The sequence below is a fragment of the Micromys minutus genome (genome assembly GCF_963924665.1).
Source record: "Micromys minutus genome assembly, chromosome: 10".
Lineage (NCBI taxonomy): Eukaryota > Metazoa > Chordata > Mammalia > Rodentia > Muridae > Micromys > Micromys minutus.
The window spans coordinates 28604161-28625569 of NC_137979.1; the positions used below are offsets into that span (position 1 = coordinate 28604161).

At 48.7% G+C, this 21409-nt stretch overlaps 1 protein-coding gene across 4 annotated transcripts in view; it reads left to right on the forward strand.

The window, feature by feature from the left end:
* Positions 1-386: 386 nt before the first annotated feature.
* The window catches only part of MYO18A (myosin XVIIIA), a 97591-nt gene continuing 76568 nt past the window's right edge, over positions 387-21409 (forward strand). For all 4 annotated transcript variants that reach the window (XM_080923959.1, XM_080923952.1, XM_080923954.1 and 1 more), the window contains exons 1-2: positions 387-498; positions 13798-14877. In XM_080923959.1, coding sequence (XP_080780085.1) covers positions 13879-14877 — 999 coding nt within the window. In that variant the 5' untranslated portion in view covers positions 387-498; positions 13798-13878. The remainder of the gene's footprint in view (positions 499-13797; positions 14878-21409) is intronic.

Sequence of the window (21409 nt, forward strand, 5' to 3'; positions counted from 1 at the left end):
CTCTTCAGAGCCACTCTGGGAAGTGGCAGCCACCAAGACTCACATCTCTGAACAGCTCTATCCTGGCCAAGCCCATCAATGTCCACTGCCTGCCTTGGGTAGAATTCCAAACATTTAGCGCGTCCTGGTGTATTCCCTGGGCAATGCAACTCAGCACCTTTCAGACACACCCCGCAGTCTCCAGCGGCTAGAGAGGACAAAATCTCCAGGTATGTCCTCTCCGACACGGCCGCGGTGTCCTCGGAGTCCATCGCGGACAGTGTCTGGGCAGCGCCGGGCTCCAGCTCGGCCCGAGGCTGGAGGCGCGCCCGGGCATCAGGCCGACGGACGTCTATCCCGCCAGCCGCCAGCAGGGGGCGGCCTTCGGCTCGCTGGCCTCGCGCGGGCGCGGGGGGCGGCGCTGCGCCGCGCCGTGCTGCGCTCCAGCCGGGACCCTGCCGGGGCCGCTGGATGCCGCGTCTCCGCTCCTGCTGCCTGCCGGGCGGGCTCCGGCAGCCGGTGAGTGCCGGGTGGCCCCGCGGTGGTGAGCCGGGCCCGGGAGAGTGGCGTGGTGGGTTCGGGCCGACCGGCGAGGCCCGCTGGCTCCTGCTCCTTCCCTGTCCCCTGGAAGCGGCGGCCCGGACTCCAGGCTCTGTCCCTGGCGGCGCCGCGGAGCTGGACAGCCCGGGTGGGGGCCGATCCGGGACGGCGGGCAGGGAAAGCGCGGGGCCCCTGCTGGCAGGCTGGGCGCCGGAGGCGGGATAGGGTGGCCTTCGGCTTGGGAGGGCTGAAGGTTTAGAGGACCCAGGTGGCCCAGAGCTACGGGATGGGGGCTGCAGCCCCGGGACTGGGTCGGGGGGCATCCCGGCGCTAGGCCCGAGACCCCCAGATGAATCGAGCTGGTGAGGCACGGAGGAAGACAGTGAGGAAAGCGAGCACCTCCGCCGAGTCCTTTATCCCTGCCAGCGGCCTTCACCCTTTCACTGCCAGGCCGACAGCGGGCTCCTCTCAAAGGAGCAGCTGCTAGACAGCTGGCAAAACAATGGAGACCCTGCTTCCCGGGCCCCCTGCTCTTGGGACAGATGATTGGGGGGTGGGCGAATGTCTGGCTAGGGGATTTATTTAGCCGGTTAGGCTGTCCGGAGTAATTGGTTGCCCACTTCACCTTTCCCTGCAGGGGGTGGGGTGTGTGTGGGAAGGTAGGGCGGTCTGCCCCAGGCTTCTGGGAGAAAGCACCGACGCCCCGCCCTGCGAACCTGCCGTGCCAGTTGTTTCGCCAATGGAGGGGAGGTGGCAGGGTCAGGTGCCCCCGCCCCTCCCTGTGCTAGAGGCACGCAGGTTGGTACCCAGCATGGCCCAAGGAGTGGGTCACACTCTTGGGAGAGATAAGGCCTGCAGGGACACACCACGGGTTGGGGCTTTGTTGTGGGGGTGTCGCCCTGTGTCAAGGCACATGTGTCTACTGATTAGCTGGAAAGACGGCTGCCAGAATGAGCTAGAGGTGGCTGGAGGTGGGCAGGGAGGACAGCCAACTTGTTTCTGTACTCATTTTTCGTGGTCTTTTAGCCATGACGCATGTGTTGGCCAGCCTCATAGTGTGTGGGGGACAGCAGGGAGGTAGTTCCTAGAGGGGGCTCTCCTGTCTAGGGCCTTCCTGCCTTCAGGTAGTCCCAAGAAATGGTGGAATTAGGACCCTTCTCCCTTGGTCTCACTATTGCTCTGGGCTTGTTTGCATAAGTTGCCTTTGCCTCTCTGTGTCCCTGACATAACTGTGGCCGAGGAGGCCTTGAAAGTTCTGTGGTAGTTGAGTGAATGCACTGGGGACAGGAAAAGTTCATCCCAGAACTACATACAATAGGAGCACGGCCACCCTAGCAGGATGATGGATCTAGAGGGTGCTGATTCAGGCTGTCTTGGCTTATGCTCACCAAATCTGGAGCTTTTTTTTTTTTCCTGAGCAGGTTGGTGTCCTGTTGCCATGGTGATAGGCCTGGCTAAACCATGCTCCCACCCCTTCTGGTTCTGGGGCTACTTTCTATTTGGGGATGTTGAAAGTCGCTCTCCTGAGGTCTCCAGCTTCCTGACAGGCCTTGTTGGCTCTTTGTCAAAGGCCTTCCACCTCCTCAGCTTCCTCTCCATCCTTTTTGTGATGAGGCTTTCCAGGAAGGATCTTCCTGGTTGTTGGACAAGACTTGGCTGGTTATATATAGACTTGGGTGGAGATGTGCTTGGCTGTTTGGGATTGAGGATACTTGGAGTGGGGTCTCAGTTCCAGGAAAACAATGGCTTGGAGTGAGCCGTTGTGTTGTAAGCTTGGGGAACCAGGAAAGGTTGCAGGCAGGGGAGGAGAGAGGGAGTAGGAAGGGTCACAGGCTACGGACACTTCCCCTGAGATCTTGGACTTTGGATAGTTGACCACAGGATAAGGCGTCTCATTTGTTTGCTCTCTCCTGGCCTGGCTCAGGTCCCAGGTTGTGTGTCTGAGGGCTTCCTCCTCAGAAGCCCTCATCACATGGAAGGTGCCCTTCCTGACTCGGGGCGGTCTGGGCTGACTGCCCAGATCCCCTTCAACGACTTTGCCTGAGGCTGCTCACTGAGGGGGGCAGGTTTCTTCAAATCTTGGGCCCAAAGTCTAGGGTTCTCCAGAAGCAGGTCTGAAGGTGAACTGGGTAGGGCAGAATTAGGGTTTAAGTGAAAAGGGAATCCACCCTGCTGGGGTGGAGCCCAGAGGTGTCCGGGACTCCCGGAAGTCTTCATCCAGACTTAGTGTGCCAAGGGACTTCAGGGCAGCAGGGCCGTTCTTACTCCTTCACACCACACATCTGTCCCTAGGCCCTGAAGTGGAAACCACAGAGCATCTATGTGAGTGTGGTGGGCAAAGTTGAAGGGCTGGGGTCCACTTTGCATCTTGATTGACAGGTTTTCTCATGACGGGACCCGCTGAATGGAGTCTTAAAAGTTGTGCTTTGGGTTAGGTCTCCGGTGCTTTTAAAATCTGTATACCCCTTCCGACCCCCGTTGTCGTTTTCTTTTCCCATACCGAGGCCTTTTTATTTTTAAAGCATTTTCTGAGGTAGCCAGAATTAGAGGTACAGGAAGTAGAGTGGTACTGTAGGTATTCCCCGCTGATCTCTCCTTACTTCTCCTCTCTCGAATTTGTGAGTGGAAGTGGGAATTGTGTGACTTGTACACATCCACATTTCCTTGACATTTCTGTTTAGAGAATCGGAGTTTTTGATGATTTTACAGGGCTCAAAGGTGGGTTTCTCTTTGTCAGTTTTTTTTTTTTTTTAACACTTCAATATCTCTGACTAGGGTGTGTGTGTGTGTGCACAATTCTCTGGTATTCAGAGAGATGTTGGTGTTGGGTACAAGGTCACACAGCAAGTCAGAGAGGGCTTTGAACCTGAATTTTGTATTAGAGCAGAATTTCCTTCAGGCAGAGGTTTGGGTTCAATGCTGTGCTGTCTGGCCCTTGAAGATTTTACAGTTGGAAGCGGGGGGGGGGGGGGGGGGGGCTTAAGAGTAGATGCCACTAGCTCAAGGTCACACAGAAGAGGTGGGTGGCTTGCAGAGCAGTGGCAAGGCTGAAGTGCAGGCTGGGTTGCAGGCAGGAGGCGCTGGAGGCTGAGGTGACACTTGGAAAAGGAGGACAGGGCCTTGGCTCTCCTACCCTGGTCCTCCCTGGCCCGCAGCTTTCCGCGTGCCCTGGGAGTGGGATCCGCAGCAGCTGGGGAGCTGCAGATGCTGCTGTGCGGCCGGCTGGCGAGTTAGCCGCGGGGCCGCGGGGCTACTGGGCTGCTCTGGGCTGCTCTGGGCTGCTCTGGGCGGGCCGGCTGATGTCATGTGAGAAGCCTGCACACCTGGAGCCCAGATAAGCTCCGTGTGACCTGGCAGTGAGTCACGCGGCGCTGCGGAGCTCAGCAGAACCGGCGGGCGCGGTGGGCGCGGGCCAGGTCAGCCGGCTCGACCCCACATGGCGCTGCGCCACAGCGTGCAGGCCTGGGAGAGGGGCCACGGACTGGAGGGAACCACAGCTCCGGAGGTCAGAGGCCAAGGGAGGGAGGCCGGGTCCCCTCCAGAAGGCATTTCCTTTGTATTTATTTATGAGTGTGGGGTGGGGTGAGGGCTAGGGAACTGACCTAAGGATCAATCCACCGCAGCCAAGTCACCCAGTTTGGGGAGGCTAGTGCTACAGTAGTTTACATTTCCTGGAGTTTCTGCTTTGCCTGCCGCAGGATGGCCCATTTAGCTCTGCCCCAAAGCTGCGGAAGTCACTGAAAGTTTTTGAAGACAATAAGGCAAGCCTTATACTGGCCGTGGCAAATCCTATTTGCTGATCTGATACCGATGGATTGCTCACTACCTTGTAAAGACTCCCTTACTCACTCTCTGAAATGGATACTCTTCTCACCTCTGACTCTAGAGTCAGACCTTTTGTTTTGTTTTGTTTTTGGTGCAGGGCTGGCATTCAAACCCAGGCTGGTCACAGGTGCCAGCCAAACCCTTTACCATTCACTGAGCTATACTTTTAAAGACTTGTTATATGAATATGTAGAAAGGGTTAAATGTTACATAACCCACACAGCTACTAGCTAAATATTGACATTGTAAAAAATTATATCCTGGGCCAGAAAAATGGCCTTACTGCCAAGCCTGAGGGCCTGAGTTCAATTCCTGGAACCTGCATGGTAGAAGGGGGAGACAGACTCCCACAAGCTGTCCTCTTATATCTACAGTGGTCCTGTGGAACATATACTCATATACACATAGATAAAGAAATAAAATGTAATTAAAAGCACATATGTCTGTGTGTATCACAAATCTGCTTTTGACTTCTAAAATCTGTATCACTTCCTCAAAGCGTACATTCCCCTGTAGACATGCAAATAAAATGTGTAACATATATGTGTATATTCAGATACACACACATATATTACAAAATTTTATGTACCATTGGCCTGGAAAGATAGCTCAGTAGTTAAGAGGCGTTGCTGCTCTTCCTGGGGACCTGAGTTCAGTTCTTAGCACTCACATGGTGGCTCATAACCTTCTGTAACTCCAATTATAGGGGATTCAATGCCTCTGCAGGCACCAGAGATGCAAGCAATGCCTATAGGTACATATAAACAAAAACAGGCAAATGGGGGAAAAATCAATATATACTACCCCACAAGTTGCCTTTTAAAAAAATCTAACAGTATAGAATTTTTCTAGTCAGTACATCAATGTACCCCTCCCCCACATTCAGCCTGGGGAATTGAACCTAGGACTTTGTACATGCTAGACAAGCACTCTGATGCTAAGTACCCATAGCCCCTACCTCATTCTTCTTAATAACTTCCTAGTTAATTTATAATCTAGCAGTTTCCCTAGTGATTTGTGTTTATAGATCGCTATTGTAAATAAAGCCACAAAAGATGAGTTATGTTGATTGTGTGAAATATCTATAGGTAGCCCATAGCAGAATTGAGCAGGCAAGGGCTGGAGAGGTGGCTCTGTGGTTAGAGCGCTGGCTGTTCTTCTAAGGAACCCAAGTTCCATTCTCTACCGCTCATAACCACTGTAGCAACAGTTCCAAGGGATTGGACACCCTTTTCTGGCTTTTCAATGTACCCGCACACATGTGGTGTTACTCAAGTAAGTGCACATATGCACATAAAATTGAAAAAAACCCAAAAAAACAAATGGACTGGTCAAAAACCGTGTATGTAAGTAATTTCATAGACACCACCCATTTGCCCTACTAGAAAATTATGGCAGGACTTACTCCACAGTGTACGTACTAAAACTGAACGGCCCAGGCACTAGCATGGTTCCTGTGCAAAGAGGAAATACTGGTTCACGAAGTGGTTCCATTTTTATAATAAAAGTGGCCTGGCCTTTTTGGTACTCAACAAGAAAGACATTATGGGGTCAGTGAGATGACCCAGCAGGCAAAGGCACTTGCGTCCAAGATCGGTGACCTGAGTCCTGAGTTTGATCCCTTGAACTCACCTAGTAGAAAGATCGAAATGACTCCTATACCTTGTCCTGTGACCTCCACCTGTGCAGATCAGCTCCTGTATCCAGAACAAATAAATGCCATTTATACTTTTTAAAAAAAGAATTCGTATGTCTTTGTACTTTGATCAGGATAGATAAGTCTCTGTTTCCCATGCCCTAATTGATGTTGCTCTTGAAGCTTCTTATTAAACGCCTATGTTAAAAAAAACAAAACAAAACAAAAAAAAAAAAAAAAAACCCTAAAAAACTATGTGCATGTGACTATTATAACATGCCCATGACTATTATTAGCTGAGTTGCTCTTCTTGTTGGCTGTTCCTGCTTCTGCATCTGTGAATTTCCTGTCAACGTTCTTAGCAGTAGCTATGGAGGGCCATGAACTCAAGCCAGTAGATACATATGGTCAGGTGCTCACCGGTTCACCTTCACACCTTTGGGCTTCACTGTCCATATACAGAGCTCTAAAGTCCATTGGTAGTAGCTGGTGGCACATGCCTTTAATTTTACATTTCTTTTTTTTTTTAAAGGTTTTTAAAGACTTATTTACCATTTTTTAAAATTTATTTACTTTATTTATATGAGTACACTGTAGTTGTCTTTAGACACACCAGAAGAAGGCATCAGATCTCACTACTGATGGTTGTGTGCCAGCATGTGGTTGGTGGGAATTGAACTTGGGACCTCTGGGAGAGCAGTCAGTGCTCTTAACCACTGAGCCATCTCTCCAGCTCCTAGCACATTCCTTTAATCCCAGCACCTAGGAGGCAGTAGCAGGCAGATCTCTGAGTTAGAGGCCTGCCTGGTCTAAGAGCAAGTTCCAGGACAGCCAGGGCTGCAAAGAGAAACCTTGTCTTGAAAAACCAAACAGCAACAAAAAACAAAAGAGAAAACAATGGTGTAGACTTGATGTAGTCACCTTTGTACTGGCTTGCACGCAGTATTATTCAAATGGCAAAGATTTGAACACCTTTCAAGGCAGAGGCTGCAGGAGGATCTTGTTCAAGGTCATCCATTGGCTCCTTGTGTTTTCGGACAGCTTTTCTTAACCTGTGGTCTCAAAAACAACAACAACAAAAAACTCAATATATCATAAATGCTATAGGATTTGGAGCTGCTCATACAAAAAGCTTTAATTTACTTACTTGTATGTATATCATTAGGAAATATTAGTGTGTGAATGGTGATGTGTCTGTATTTGGAGGAAGTGCATGCTGTGACACACATGGGGAGTTAATTCTTTCCTTCTACCCTAATGTGGATAATTCAAGTCCCTGGGTTTGGCTTTCAGATGACAAGTAACTTCAGCTGCAGAACTATCGGTAGCCCTTTGTTACTGTCCTTGAGGACTTCCTATATGGCTAGGCTTTGTAAGAACATCTATACATACATGCAATCTGCTAAGTGCTATCTATACTGTTGACTTCCTTTTGGTGGTAGGCATATCTTTGTGTCCATTTTACAGAGGAGAAGGCAGCGGTCAGTGGCTCTAAGTGACTTATCTCAAGCAGCATAGGTGATACCTCTTTGTTCCTATGTTTTTACCTGACGGCCACAGTCTGAGCTTTTTACTAGGTTTATTTACTTTGATATCATTTGTACTGAGTAGGTACTTGGTACACACACGTTTTCCAGCCTCTGATTGCAGAGATCAGCAAACATTCAGCAAAGTTAAAGAGTTTTACAGCTTCTGACCTTCCTAGATCCGGCACTTGTGGCTTCTCCCTCTCGTTTTGTCACATTCTTATTCCCGTCCATCTCCGAAATTATGTGAGATCGATGCGTCCCAAGGAAAATTAAAGTGATCGGTATGCTCCACCCAATACAAATACTGTAGCATGTATTTATTAACTAGAATGTGGTGTTTGTTTACAGTTGTTTGGGTTTCTTGTTTTTGGTTTTTTGTTTGTTTTTGTTTTCTTTTTTGAGACATAGTCTCACTGTTTAGCTCTGGGTATCCTGGACCTCGCTTTGTAGACCAGGCTGACCAGTTAGGTCCACCTTCCTCTACCTCCCTAGTACTGGGATCAATGGCGTGTGTCACTATGCCCAGCAGTTAGTTTTTTCTCTCCTCTCTCTCTCTTCTCTTCCTCCTTTTTTTTTTTGTTAGTAAATATTTACGTTCCGGCAAAAAGACTGATCTCACAGCATACTATCTGATTTCAACCAACAAATGTGTGAGCTTGTCAGCTCAGACATCTCTGAACACGCGTGGCTCAATCATCACTGCGGAAAGTCCCCTCATGCCCTTTCTCACACATTCCTGACCTTTCGTCCAGTGATAACCATCGCTCTGGCTTTTCTCACCATAGATTAGTTTTGCCTGCAATAAGTAGTCATACCACCGGGCATAGTGGTAAATGCCTGTAATCCCAGCACTCAAGAGGGTCAGAGCCATCCTCTGCTACATGGTGAGTTCAAGTCCAGCCTGGTTACATGAGACCCTATCTTGAAAAGGGAAAAATTTAAAAAAAAAAAGGATTATATTAATGTGTATACTTTTGTCAGTGGCTTCTTTCTCGTTTCGAATGTTTTTGAGATCCATTCTCGTTCTATGGGTAGTATTTTGTTTTGTGAATGTGGACGCACATTCGCCTTGAGTGATTCTTGCCTTCATGAGTCTGACTGCCCTAAAACGATGAAACAGCTGAGTTGCCAGATTGTACTTGGAGGCAGGATGGTCAAAGTAACTTCCATACACACTTACCTCTCCTCCAGTCAGAATTAGGAAAAGCTTCCTGGTCAGGGGGAGTTAGAGAAAGAAGTCAGAAGCATTGCAAGGTTGAAGTCTCTGGAAGGAAGGGAGAGGGCAGGAGAGGAAGGGGCAGGGCAGAACTGCAGTCCAGCATGAGGACCTGGGAGGTGGTGGTTTCGGAGCTGCTGGAGCCTTTCATCCGAGGACGGGAGCCACTGGCAAGTTAAGGAATCCAAGGGTCTGGAACCCAGCTCTGTAGTAAGTGGAGTGGGGACCTCAGCAAGCAGAGAGCTGCAGCTGTGCCACACAAAACTGTTCCGGAGGTGGGGGGTGCAGGTATCCAGGTAGTGCTAGACACCTTGGCTCAGGACAGACTGACAGCACGGGGCTGGCAGCGGGGGAAGGCGGCTCTGTGAGCTGTGCAGATAACAGTAGCAGGACAAGGGTGGTGGTAAGTGACTCACAGCACAGCCTCCAAAGGCCCTGAAGTAGCTCCGAAGCTTGTGATGAGAGAAACGTCTGTCAGAAAGTTAATAGTTAACTTGTGTCCACAGGAGAGTTGGACTGTTGGAATTTTAGAGCTGGAGGAGGTCTAGATCATTTAGTTCAACCTTGAGCAAAGTGACAGGCTCAAGGTCCCCTGGAGACCTGTGGCAAATCCAGGCCTAGATACAAGATCCTTAACAGTTTTAGTCAGAGCTGTCCTGTGTGGTGCTATTTGGTTCTGCCTGTTGCAGTGACTAAAGGGACAAGCTTATGTTGAGAGAGGGTGTTTATGGGAAATTACTTCTAAGGGACTTAACTCAGAGACTGCAGCTCAGAGATTCTAGAATCCTCGGACTGTTTTCTACCGATAGTGCTCTGTTGTCTGACCTCCCAGCAAAGCCAGCATTGGGTCAGGACAGCATGGTAGACATAGTGTTTTCTGGGGTTGGCCAGGGGCCGAGATCCCTTTGTCTCTACCTAAGTCTCCATTTGTCTTTATTTTGTTCTCCAGAAATTCCTGGGGCCTTTAGTATAGTGTGGGTGGTGACCAGCCAAAGATCCCATAGTCTGGATGGATGGATGTGTCTGTACCTTACTCATAGCAGCATTTGGGAGGAGACACTGCTTGGAGAGTAGAGCCAGCCCAGCACTCTCTCCACTGAGCCTCACTGAGTCTCAATGTGGCCAACCAAGATTGCTCCTGATTGGTGCTTTTAGGGGTTTATGTTTCCTGTCTTCCGGCTTCCAGGGACTGTTCACTGGACCATTTAGAAGTAAAGATTTCAGTTTCACCTATAAGAAACTAAGGCCAGAGGAGCTGGAGAGAGCTTAGTTGGTAAAGCTTAACTTATAAACATAAGGACTTGAGTTTGTTTCCCATGACTCAGGTTAAAAAACAAACAAGCAGGGCTGGTGAAATGGCTCAGTGGTTAAGAGTACTGGCTGCTCTTCCAGAGGTTCTGAGTTCAATTCCCAGCAACTACATGGTGGCTCACAACCATCTGCAATGAGATCTGATGCCCTCTTCTGGTGTGTCTGAAGACAGCCACAGTGCACTTATATATAATAAACAAAGAAATCTAAAAAACAAACAAACAAAAAACAAACAAGCAAGGAGCTGGGTGGTGGTGGGATGCACCTTTAATTCCAGCATTCAGGAGGCAGAGGCAGAAGGATTTCTGAGTTTGAGGCTAGCCTGGTCTACAGATTGAGTTCTGGGATACCCAGGGCTACATAGAGAATCCATGTCTAGAAGAAACAACAACAAAAAACAAGCAAGGGGTGGTGGTGCCAGAGCCGTGGAGGCAAAGATCCCTGGGATTCAGTGGCCATGATAGCCTATTCTTTGAGTTTCAGGCTAGTGAAAGACTGCCTGTCATTGACCTCTGGTTTCCATATGTACACATACAAGCATACCTTCTTGCAACAGTGCACACATAGAGAAACTGAGGACAGAGAAGGAAATAGGTTCTTGCTACAATAGCAATACATTTCTTGACCTAACCAGATTTCTTCTTTTTTTTAATCAATTAATTAAAAAGTTTTTAGTGTACATTGGTGTTTTGCCTGCATGTGTGTCTGTGTGAGGGTGTCAGAGCCTCTGGAACTGGAGCTGCTGTGTGTGTCCTGAAAATTGAACCCTGGTTCTCTGGAAGAGTTCTCTGGCCAGTGTTCTTAACCTCTGAGCCATTTCTCCAGCTCCTTTACTAGATTTCTTACCCCTATGAATATATTCTATCCTGGTTTGCCTTCTTTTGATGTGATAAACACTATGACCAAAAGCAATTTGGGGAAGAAAATTTCCACATCATGAAGGGAAGTCAGAGCAGAAATTCAAGGCAGGAACCTGGAGGCAGGAACTGAAGTAGAGGCTGTGGAGGAGTGCTGCTCATTGGCTTTCCCCTATAGCTTACTCAGCCTAATACCACTTGGGACTTCCTCCTGCCTAGAGTGGCGTTGCCCACAGTGAGCTCGACACTCCCATATCAAACATTAATCAAGAAAATGCCCTACAGGTTTTTATCTGGTGGGGGCATTTTCTCAATTGATAGGCGACTTCCCAGACAGTCTAACTTGTGCTATGTTGACAGAAACCCTAACCAAGGACACTATCTCTAGAACTCTCCAGCTGTTTTGGGCAGCCAGCAGCCCTGGAGATTGATCATCGGGGATGTAAGCTGCACTGAACTGTGCTCTACATGTAAAGTACAGACTGCAATCTTATTTTCTTGTTTATTCTGAGACAAGGCTTCTCTATGTAGTTCTGGCTATTCTGGAGTTTGCTATGTGGACCAGGATAGCCCCAAACTCACGGAGATCTTTGTGGCTCTGCCTCCTGAGTGCTGGAATTAAAGGTATGCATCACCATGCTCAGTCTTGCACTGGATTCTAAAAATTTAATATAGATGGGTCAGGAATGGTTGTGCATACCTATAATCTCAGCAGCTTTCAGGAGGCAGAGGCAGAAAGATTCTCCATGAATTTGAGGCCAACCTGGTCTTTGTACTGAGTTTCAGGGCCAGCCAGACTACATGAGACTATATCTCAAAACAAAAAAGCATATATATATATATATATATATATATATATATGTGTGTGTGTGTGTGTGTGTGTGTGTGTGTGTGTGTGTATGTAAAATTAAATATAAAATACCTTATTATATATATAAAATAATTTATATAGATTACATGTTGAGATGACAACAGTTTGGCTAAATTATAGTAAATGGAATATATTATTAAACTTAAGTTTATCTAATTTGCTTTTGAAACAAGGTTTCTAGTTACTGGCTAAGTTTACCTCAAATTTAAGATTCTGTCTCAGCCTTCCAAATAGTTAGAATTATAGGTATGTGTCACCCTGCCCAAATTTACCAATTTCTTTCTTTTTAATTGTTATTTATTTTATGTGTGTGGGCTTTTTGCTTACATGTATAAGTTTGGGCCACATATGTGCCTGGTGCCCAGAAGGCTAGAAATGGCCACTGGGTCTCCTGGGACTGGAGTTACAGATGTTTGGGAGTTGCCAAGTGTGATTACATGGAATCAAACTTGGGTCCTGAAAAGCAGCTTTCTCTCCTGATTCTTTCAATAAAGCTGCTGGGGGAGATATATGTATGTGCATACATCTATCTATTCATTTGGATTTTATTTCTTATAGACAGTACTGCTTTAGAAGGAATATCCTCCAGGAACCACATGGACCAGGATGATTTGCAGAGGGGAAACAATTAGCTTGGGAGTTTTTGGTTTTGCTGCCTTTCCTAGGCATTGAACCTTGGTTGGTGCAAGTTGCTCCTCTCAGTGGGAAGGGGATAGTGGAGGGCTTTGCTGAGCTTTGGGGGTTGGGTAGAGAGGAAATGCCTGTCCAGGGCCTGGCAATAGGCCATTACTGGAGGGGGTAAGCTCATAGACCCTCTGTCTGGAATTCAGAGGGGAGACGTTCATGGAGAAAGAAAAATTACAGTTAATTTCTAATTAAATGGTGTGGCCTACTTTTATTTTGTGTTCCCTGCTGGTTAGAACAAGCAAGGCCCTCTGGGCCCGACCTCCACCAGGTTTTTCTTACTCCTGCCCCCAATCGGGTATGCATGGGAATGGGGGTAGGTTAGGGCCCTAGGTGCTCATATCCTGGAATGGCCTTCTCTCTTTGGCCACCACGGGCTTTCTTCCCTAGTCTATATTTAGGTATTGGTCTGGGGAAAAGGATGTGAGTTTTTCAGGATCCTGTTTATCTAGCCAAACCCACCCCACCCCCACCTTGTAGCTGTCTATCCTGTGTACAGTCTGGGACTTCCCCTTCCTTCCCTCCCTGATTTACTTTGGGCACCCCTGGCATCAGAAGGGACACAGCAGCACGGCCACTCATGTCATGGGTAGCACCTAACACATCCTTAATGTCCCTAGAGTCATTTTCTCACCTGGGAAGCAGACAGGAAGACGTATACTTTGCAGGAATGCTGTGAGGATTGAGCAGGGAGGGGTATGTGTGGAGTCCTTGATAAGACACATCATATAAATGCTAATCTCAGGTGCGAGGAAGGTGGCTCCCTGGTTAAGAGCACCTGTTACTCTTGCAGAGGAGGATTCAGTTCCCAGCATCCACATGGGTGTTTACAACTGTCTATAATTCTAGCACCAGGGATCCAATATCCTTCTGGTCTTCTATGGCACTCGGCACATGTGTGATGCACTCATACAAATTAATATTGTTTTTTAAAGTTAGACCCTCCAAGGCCTTTGAGGCCTTTGAGGCAGGGGCTAAGGCTGCGGCTCTGGGGATACCAGGCATAGGGAGGACCCAGTCATGTGGGATGTTCATCCCTTCTGTGGACTGCCTGTGGGGAGGGGGTGTTGTAGAGACCCTTCCGTTTCCTTTTGTGCTCCATTTTCATTCGTGTTCCAGGTTGCAGTGGGGTTTTCTGTAAGTCAAGCCTCTTCAGGAACACCTATGCTTTGGTCTAAAGCATGAAGTGAACTTAGAAAAAAAATGATGTAAATCAGATTGCCTGGTATATCAGTAGCATTCTATGAGGGGTGACTGGTTTATTGGTATCAGCTGTTGCTGTCTGAACTGGGGGAGGGACCCCCAAAAAACAAAAAAATTGAATAGCTTTTTTCTCTTTCTACTTGCAGCTACAAGGTGGGGTTCAAAGACCCCGTGTTAAGCACCAATAGTGAACTGGGGATACAACCCCTAAAAACAGCACACCCACCATGTTTAACCTCATGAAGAAAGATAAGGACAAAGATGGCGGGCGGAAGGAGAAGAAAGAGAAAAAGGAGAAGAAGGAGAGGATGTCTGCCGCAGAACTTCGGAGCCTGGAAGAGATGAGCATGCGCCGTGGCTTTTTCAACTTGAACCGGTCCTCCAAGCGGGAATCCAAGACGCGCCTGGAAATCTCTAACCCCATCCCTATCAAGGTGGCCAGTGGCTCTGACCTGCATCTGACCGACATTGACTCTGACAGCAATAGGGGTAGCATCATCCTGGACTCAGGTCACCTAAGCACAGCCAGCTCCAGTGATGACCTCAAGGGTGAAGAAGGCAGCTTCCGGGGCTCTGTGCTGCAGCGGGCCGCCAAGTTTGGTTCGCTGGCCAAGCAGAACTCTCAGATGATTGTCAAACGTTTTTCCTTCTCTCAACGGAGCCGGGATGAGAGTGCCTCAGAGACCTCAACCCCCTCAGAGCACTCCGCAGCCCCATCACCTCAAGTAGAGGTGAGGACACTTGAAGGACAACTAATGCAGCATCCTGGGTTAGGCATCCCTCGACCAGGACCACGGTCTCGAGTCCCTGAACTGGTGACTAAAAGATTCCCAGCTGACCTACGTCTCCCTGCTCTGGTGCCCCCACCACCTCCTGCTCTCCGGGAGCTGGAGTTACAACGCCGACCCACAGGAGACTTCGGCTTCTCACTGAGGCGCACAACTATGCTGGATCGGGCCCCCGAGGGTCAGGCCTATCGCCGGGTGGTTCACTTTGCTGAGCCAGGGGCAGGCACCAAGGACCTGGCCTTGGGGCTGGTGCCAGGAGACCGACTGGTGGAGATAAATGGACAGAATGTGGAGAATAAGTCCAGGGATGAAATTGTGGAGATGATCCGGCAGTCTGGGGACAGTGTGCGGCTCAAGGTACAGCCCATCCCAGAGCTTAGCGAGCTGAGCCGGAGCTGGCTTCGGACTGGCGAGGGACACCGCAGGGAGCCGGCTGATGTGAGTGTTTCCCTGGGTATCAGGGGTGAGCAAGGAATTTGGGCGTGTGAGCATCTCCTGCTGGTATACTTAAATGGGTGATTGAGGGTACCCAGGAACTGTGAGCAGATCTTAGGGAATGTGAAAGTGGAAAGCTGGGCCAATAGAGAGAAACCAACCCAGGAGAGGGTGCCCCTTTGGAACCTCATTAAACTCAAACCTTTGCTTCTTCTGTGGCTTGTCAAAAAGCTGAAGGCAATTCCCCAAAAAGTTCACTGGGAGAAAGTCCTTAGTAGTTGAGCTAGGCCTCCTGGTCTGCTGTTTCCCTCCAATGTCCTTTTGTATTGACATGATTGAATTCAGCCTGTGAGCTTTCAAGGGCATTGGGTAAAGATTGGCTTTGGCCTGGCACTATCAGGGACTAGCTTAGGGGCCTGGGCCCCTTGTTTGCTGAGTCCTAACTTGGAGATGTAAATTAACAGGTGCCACTTTGAGATCTGAGAATCTGGGAGCATCAAAGTATAGCTCATGTTGTTTAGATTTCAGGGGTGAAAACAATAGGCAAATGACCTAAAATCATGGCTATCTGGGGTGTCTAGTGCTGTGGTCACAGTTCTGGGGGAGATGACTTCTGCTAGGGTATCCTCTCTCCTTGAGTGAACGAGATAGCAGAGTCAGGTCATAAAGAACTTATAACCGATGGTTGTGGTTTAGATTTATTTACACGACAGAGACAGTTTGCAGACTGACTGTCTGTGAGACCCACCAGTGTGATCGCCATGAAACCCCCAGTAGGAGGCTTGAGAGCATTCAGATCAAATGCATGGGTAGGTCTCCGTGGAGCATCAGGAGTTGTAACCTCGGTAATCTTTTGGTGCAGGGAGAGTGAAAGAATTTTGAATGTCCTGTATGGACACGGTGTTAGATGGACTAGGAGGCCTTTAGTCATTGTTCTTGTCCAGCTGTGTGATTTAGGACTGTCTAGATCTATGTTCTGTAGTCTGACCTACCTGGGACCTTTCGGCACTAAGTGATTGGCCAGATGTGCCCAAGTCAGAGAAGGGAGGAAGTGGGAAGGAGGTAGGCAGAGCCCGGCTAAAAATTGTCCTCTGACATCTGTATGCCTGCGCGCGCATACACACACACACACACACACAAATAGTAATAAATAAGAAAAAGAGGAGGCTAGAGAGATGGCTTAGCAGTTAAAAGCACTTGTTGTTCTTGATAAACACCCAGGTTTAGTTCCCTGCACCCATATGGTGGCTTCCAACCAAACATAACTCTAGTTCCAGGGAATCTGAAGTCTTTTTCTGACTTCCTGTGGTACCAGAAATGCTAAGTTGCATATACATGTATGCAGGCAGAATGTTCATACACATAAAATGAAATAAATAAATCTTTAAAAAAAAAAACAGAAAAAAAAAAAAAAAAAAAGACCAGGTGTGGTGGTGTATACATGTAATCCTAGCACTCGGGAGACAGAGGCAGGTGGGTTTCTGTGAGTTTGAGGCTAGCTGGGTCTACACAGTGAGTTCTAAGACAGATAGGACTATGTAGAGAGACACTGTCTCCAGACAAACAAACAAACAAGCAAGCAAAACAAAAAACCAAAAAAGAAGAGAGGAAAGAAACAGACACATTGAACATCTCCTCTGTGTTAGCCATCTAGCTAGGTTGAACTCAAGGAACTATATTTTAAAGGAAGACATGCAAGGGAAACATTTTTATCTAAGAACCCAGGTCATAGTATTATACAACACTTGTCTCTTTGTCCTCTGCTGGTATTGCTTTTAACAGGTGGAATTTTCTTCTCAAACACAAATCCCTGGGGATATTGTTGCCAGCTCCCTGCCGAACCACAGCCAGGCCTCTGGGGCCCTCAGCCTGGCATCCCAGATGCTGCTACTTTTGCTCTTTATAGCTCAGGGACTATCCTGGCATATCACATTTCTGAGGCACTTTACCTTCCCAACTAGCTGCTGCTACCCCATCCCCAGGGAAGAGGATGCTTTAGCTTAGAGATGTGGTAGCATCCACCTTGCAGCTGGTATCCCTGAAGCACCAGTTTGTTCTACTCCCCATGGGACCAGCCCAGCTGATGCCCAGAGGACTTCTTCCCCAGACTTAAGCCTAAGAGATCTGACAGAGTGCACTGTCGCAAACCCATCTGTATGACTTCTAAAGCAGGCTAACATTATTTACCGTAGAACACGTGGGGATGAAACAGTCCTTGTACCTTCTCCCGTTTGGGTTTTGGTGAGACCTCGGGTATAGAGGAGCAGGGTGAGCCCAACATTTCCAGCTTCTTGAGACAGACCCCAGGAGCTGAGTGGGAAGGCTTGCTGACTCTCTCGGGGCCCTTAGCTTATCTTCTCTTCTTCCCATTCCAACCTCTGCTCATTGTCTTGGCATGGGTTCTAACCCCACTTCCACGCCAATAGCCTTCACACATCTTTAAGCCTCTGGGCGGGGCACCCTGATGACAGCTCCCTCCATAGGGATAGCTCCTGGCAGCCATCCTGTCCTTTAGGTCATCCATCAACTGTCCACACGCTGCCTGTCTCCAGGGAGCTCTGGGGGAGTTGGCTAGCCATCTGTTCTCTCCCCCACACATGTGGGGCCCAAGACCTTCATTCTTTGTGGCCTGTTTTAAAGGCCCTGGGGAAGAGACAACCTTTGGGATTCCGGCTCAGAAGATGTGAGTGGGATTTGCAGATCCTTTTCACCTGCCCTGTAGCTACTACAGGGGTAACATGAGAGCAAGTGAGAGGTGAACCAGAGTGATAAGAGACCTGGGACTTGAGTGACAGAAACCAGTCAGCAGGCCTGTCAACAGCACCAGTTCTCATGCTGTGGCTACCTGTCCTTTGGTACAACTATCCAAACTTGTTTTTTTGCCAGTTTCCAGACGTCTCTGAGTCTCCACTTACTCATAAGTTTGCTTAAGGGCCAGGCACAGTGCTGGGCATGAGGGGTTAAGTAACGTGACCTTCCGTGTGGAAGCACTGACCTAGGTGCAGTCGGACAGCTGAGCACCATAGCTGCTTTGGCACAAGCACAGAAGGCTGGGAAGGAGGAAGTGGCTAGATCTGTCCCTACGAAAGGTGGCAGTCAGCAGAGGTCTCCTTAGTGGAAGTGACCCTCGATTCTATAAAAATGAATCCGGAGAGATGGCTCAGTGGTTAAGAGCACTGACTGCTCTTCCAGAGGTCCTGAGTTCAATTCCCAGCAACCACATGGTGGCTCACAACCATCTTGAGATCTGACGCCCTCTTCTGGCATCTCTGAAGACAGCTACAGTGTACTCATATAGATAAAATAAATAAATATATTTTTTAAAATGTATCTATCCTCTCCTCCCAGAGATTAGACTGGATAATTCTTCCCAGGTTAGATTGGATAAGCAGCAAAGCCCAGCAACTTTACTCTAGGTCTCTCTGGGAAAGACAGCAGGGGGCTAACAGGTTAGCTGGGTGCCTCTGTGAGTCTCTTGAAGACAAACATGTTTATGTAGCAGGTGAGCTGGAAGTTAGTATCTTAGGCCCTGTGAGGATGGCGCCTCCTCCTACTCCCAGGCTCTTACATAAACTTTCTCTTTCAGATAGCCCTAGGCGCTGGGGTTATAGTTCAGCATCTGGGCAAGTCCTGGGTGTTGTCCAAGTCCTGAAGTAAATAAATGAAAAACAAACAAACAAATAAGTCAGCTGAAGGAGGAAAAGGCATACTGGGTGTTCCAAGTCCTTGCCCAGGTTTCTGTAGAGGAGACTAGACTGGCTGGTCAGGGTTGCCTTCGTCTGACACTACCGGAGTCCTTTTGGCATTTGTGGAATTTCAAGACTCCTGGTGGAAATGGTAGAACCACACACATTTACTTTGTCACTGAGGTTCCAGGTGCTGTCAGGAGTGGGACCTGCAGGGTTCCAAGAACAACTTGGAAATTAAATTGTGTAGCTAGCTAGCTCCAGTTTAGCCTGGTCCATGCTGAGCGTGTGTGTGTGTGTGTGTGTGTGTGTGTGTGTGTGTGTGTGTGTGTGCGCGCGTGTGTGGTGATGCTGCTAGGTGCTACTCGGGTTTGGAGTTCAATAGTGCTACTGTTCTTAAATTCCTTTCAAATGATTCTTACAGGAGTTTTGAGGGGTTTGTTTTTTTTTTTTTTTTCGTTTGTTTGTTTGCTTAAAACAAAATTTTTTTATTTTATTTTATGCCAAAGCTTCAGGAACCTCTGGCATCAGAGTCTTACCTTATTTTTCTCTTTTTTTGGCAAATGTCAAAGGTGCAGGAAGTGCTAGGTAGAAGGTCCTGGGGGCACCTGAGGGTACACTGTCTGGATTCCTAGGGTCCCTGAGCAGTGAGCAAAGCTTGTTCTGCTCTGCCAGTCTTCCTTCTCTGTCCTCAGAGGGACCATTCTGCCTTCTTCCTGTGATGAACAGCAGTCCCAGAGTGCTCTGGCCACCCAGCCCGTGGGTGGTGGGCACAGTGCCTAGGCCACATTGAAGGGGGTGTGGGTACATGCCCTGGTCAATGGCTGTTTTTGTAGACGCAGCTTGGCATGGGGGCAGGGTCTTAAAAGTAGCTTGCCCTGAGCCACCTAGGACACTGCCCTCTGCTTCTGGCTAATCTCTTATTTACATTGAAATGTTTCTGGAAAATACCATTTAGGCACCCTGACTGGGGGTGGCTGAGGAGTGGGGTGAAGGGGTGTGTGTGTGTGTGTGTGTGTGGCGGGTGGGAACACAAGCATTTTAAAAATGCTGCAAATCTCCACAGCGTTTCCCAGAAACCACAAGCATGTGCTCTGCCTGCCAGCAGGGTTCCCGCCACCCCACTGCACCAAGCAGCTAGATTCTCCCAGTGAAGCCTGGAGTGGAAGTCAGCTTGGTGGGGGTAGTGGATGAGGATCCGTGACCCCTTGCTGCGAGGACAAGACATCTGGCGCCTCCATTGTCAGTCCTGTGGTACGGAAGTGCCCTAGGCATCTGGGCAAGTCTGTGAGCACCTACTGTGTCCGACGGGCACTGTGAAGGAGTGGCATTTTTGCTTTCCCTTCCCCCTGCTGTGCAGTTTCTGGGGGGGGAGGACAGGCAATTCCAGCTCCCGGATGGTGGTTGGCAACAGCCTAGAATCTGTTAACTACAGAGGACATTGTCAGCACAGTTTATTTTTCAGTTGGTTGTAGTTTGGTTAGGAGACTATTTCCTTAGACCTGGGTCACCACTCCAAGTCCCTTATTCTCCTGCCACATGCCCCTCAGCGTCAGGGCATGGCCTTCTGCCCTGGCTGACTCAGCTTCCCTCCACTTTGCATAGACTCTGGCTTCTCTACAGTGCCCAGTCCAGTGTGGGTGTGGGGGCAGTTCACCGGCCTAGAGGAGAGTAATGTAGCTAGATGAGATTTCTCTGGACAGAAAAGGCTTGGGGGAAAGCATGGGAAATAATGACAGGAAATAATGCTGTAAATCTCACTTATAAACCCACTGCAGACCTCAGGCCTCTGATGTCCCCAAGCCTAGCGCCCTCTTTATTCCTTGTCTCCCTGCCAGGAAGGAAGGGGAAGCTAGAGGTGGCCATCTTGTCCTGCAGAACAGTGTGACTGGTGACTCTCAGAGAGTCAGCTGGAGGAAGTGAACAGCAGGTAGCGACAGCTAGTACTCAGTGTGTGACCGGACAGGGCAGCAGAAGTATAGCTGAGGAAACCTCCAGAAGGGCTAAGACACTGCCTTGGTGGGTTAGGTGTGGCTCCCCAGGATGAAGAGGAACACACTGAGTTGCCCCTTACACAGCTTCCCTGCTATTATTTTTGGCACACCCTCTCTCTCGTACTGTCCTCAGAATTTATGGTGGCACCTGTGACAATGGCAGGCCCTTCTGCATTGCACAGGACTTTGCAATATTCTTCTGTATGTATTTTGGGAGAAACTGAAGGAGTAGGGCAGTGGAGGGCCCAGCAGGAAGGTGTCCAGCCCTGAGGTTCTCATTGGTTCCTAATATGATATCCTGGGGCCCTCCTCTTGTCCACAGTGCTTTTCCCTGCATACCGCATGCACACATGCATATTCCCACCTTAGCAACAAGCATCCTTGTTCTTCAGGACCTCCATTGGAACGCCACTCTTGGAACACCCATCCTTCTTCACAGCATCTGTTGGAACTTTGTTAGTTATCTTTGCTAGTTAGTAACTTTTGTTAGTTAACTTTGTTAGTTAAATTTGTTAGTTACAGTGTTTCTCTCTCGAGTAGCAGGTGGAAGTCAGTGTTGGGGGAGCAGTGGAACCCGTGAGAGTATTTGTGAGTGATAAGATGGTTCTCTTGTTTGGTATTCTGTGTGTAGCTAAGGTTTGGTTACTAGAACTCTCTTCTTTTCCAGGCTCTAGTGACCTGTCTGTGGTATGTGACTGCTCTTGCCTCTCCTCACTCACTATCTCTTATGTGTTTAGGACTTGGCATCTCTCAGTATGGAGGAGAATGAGGTCCTGCAGGTATCAGGAGCAGGATCCTCGGTAGGGAGAGACCCAGCTGCTGCCTTTTCTTGTGCCTGAAGGGACGCCCCCATGA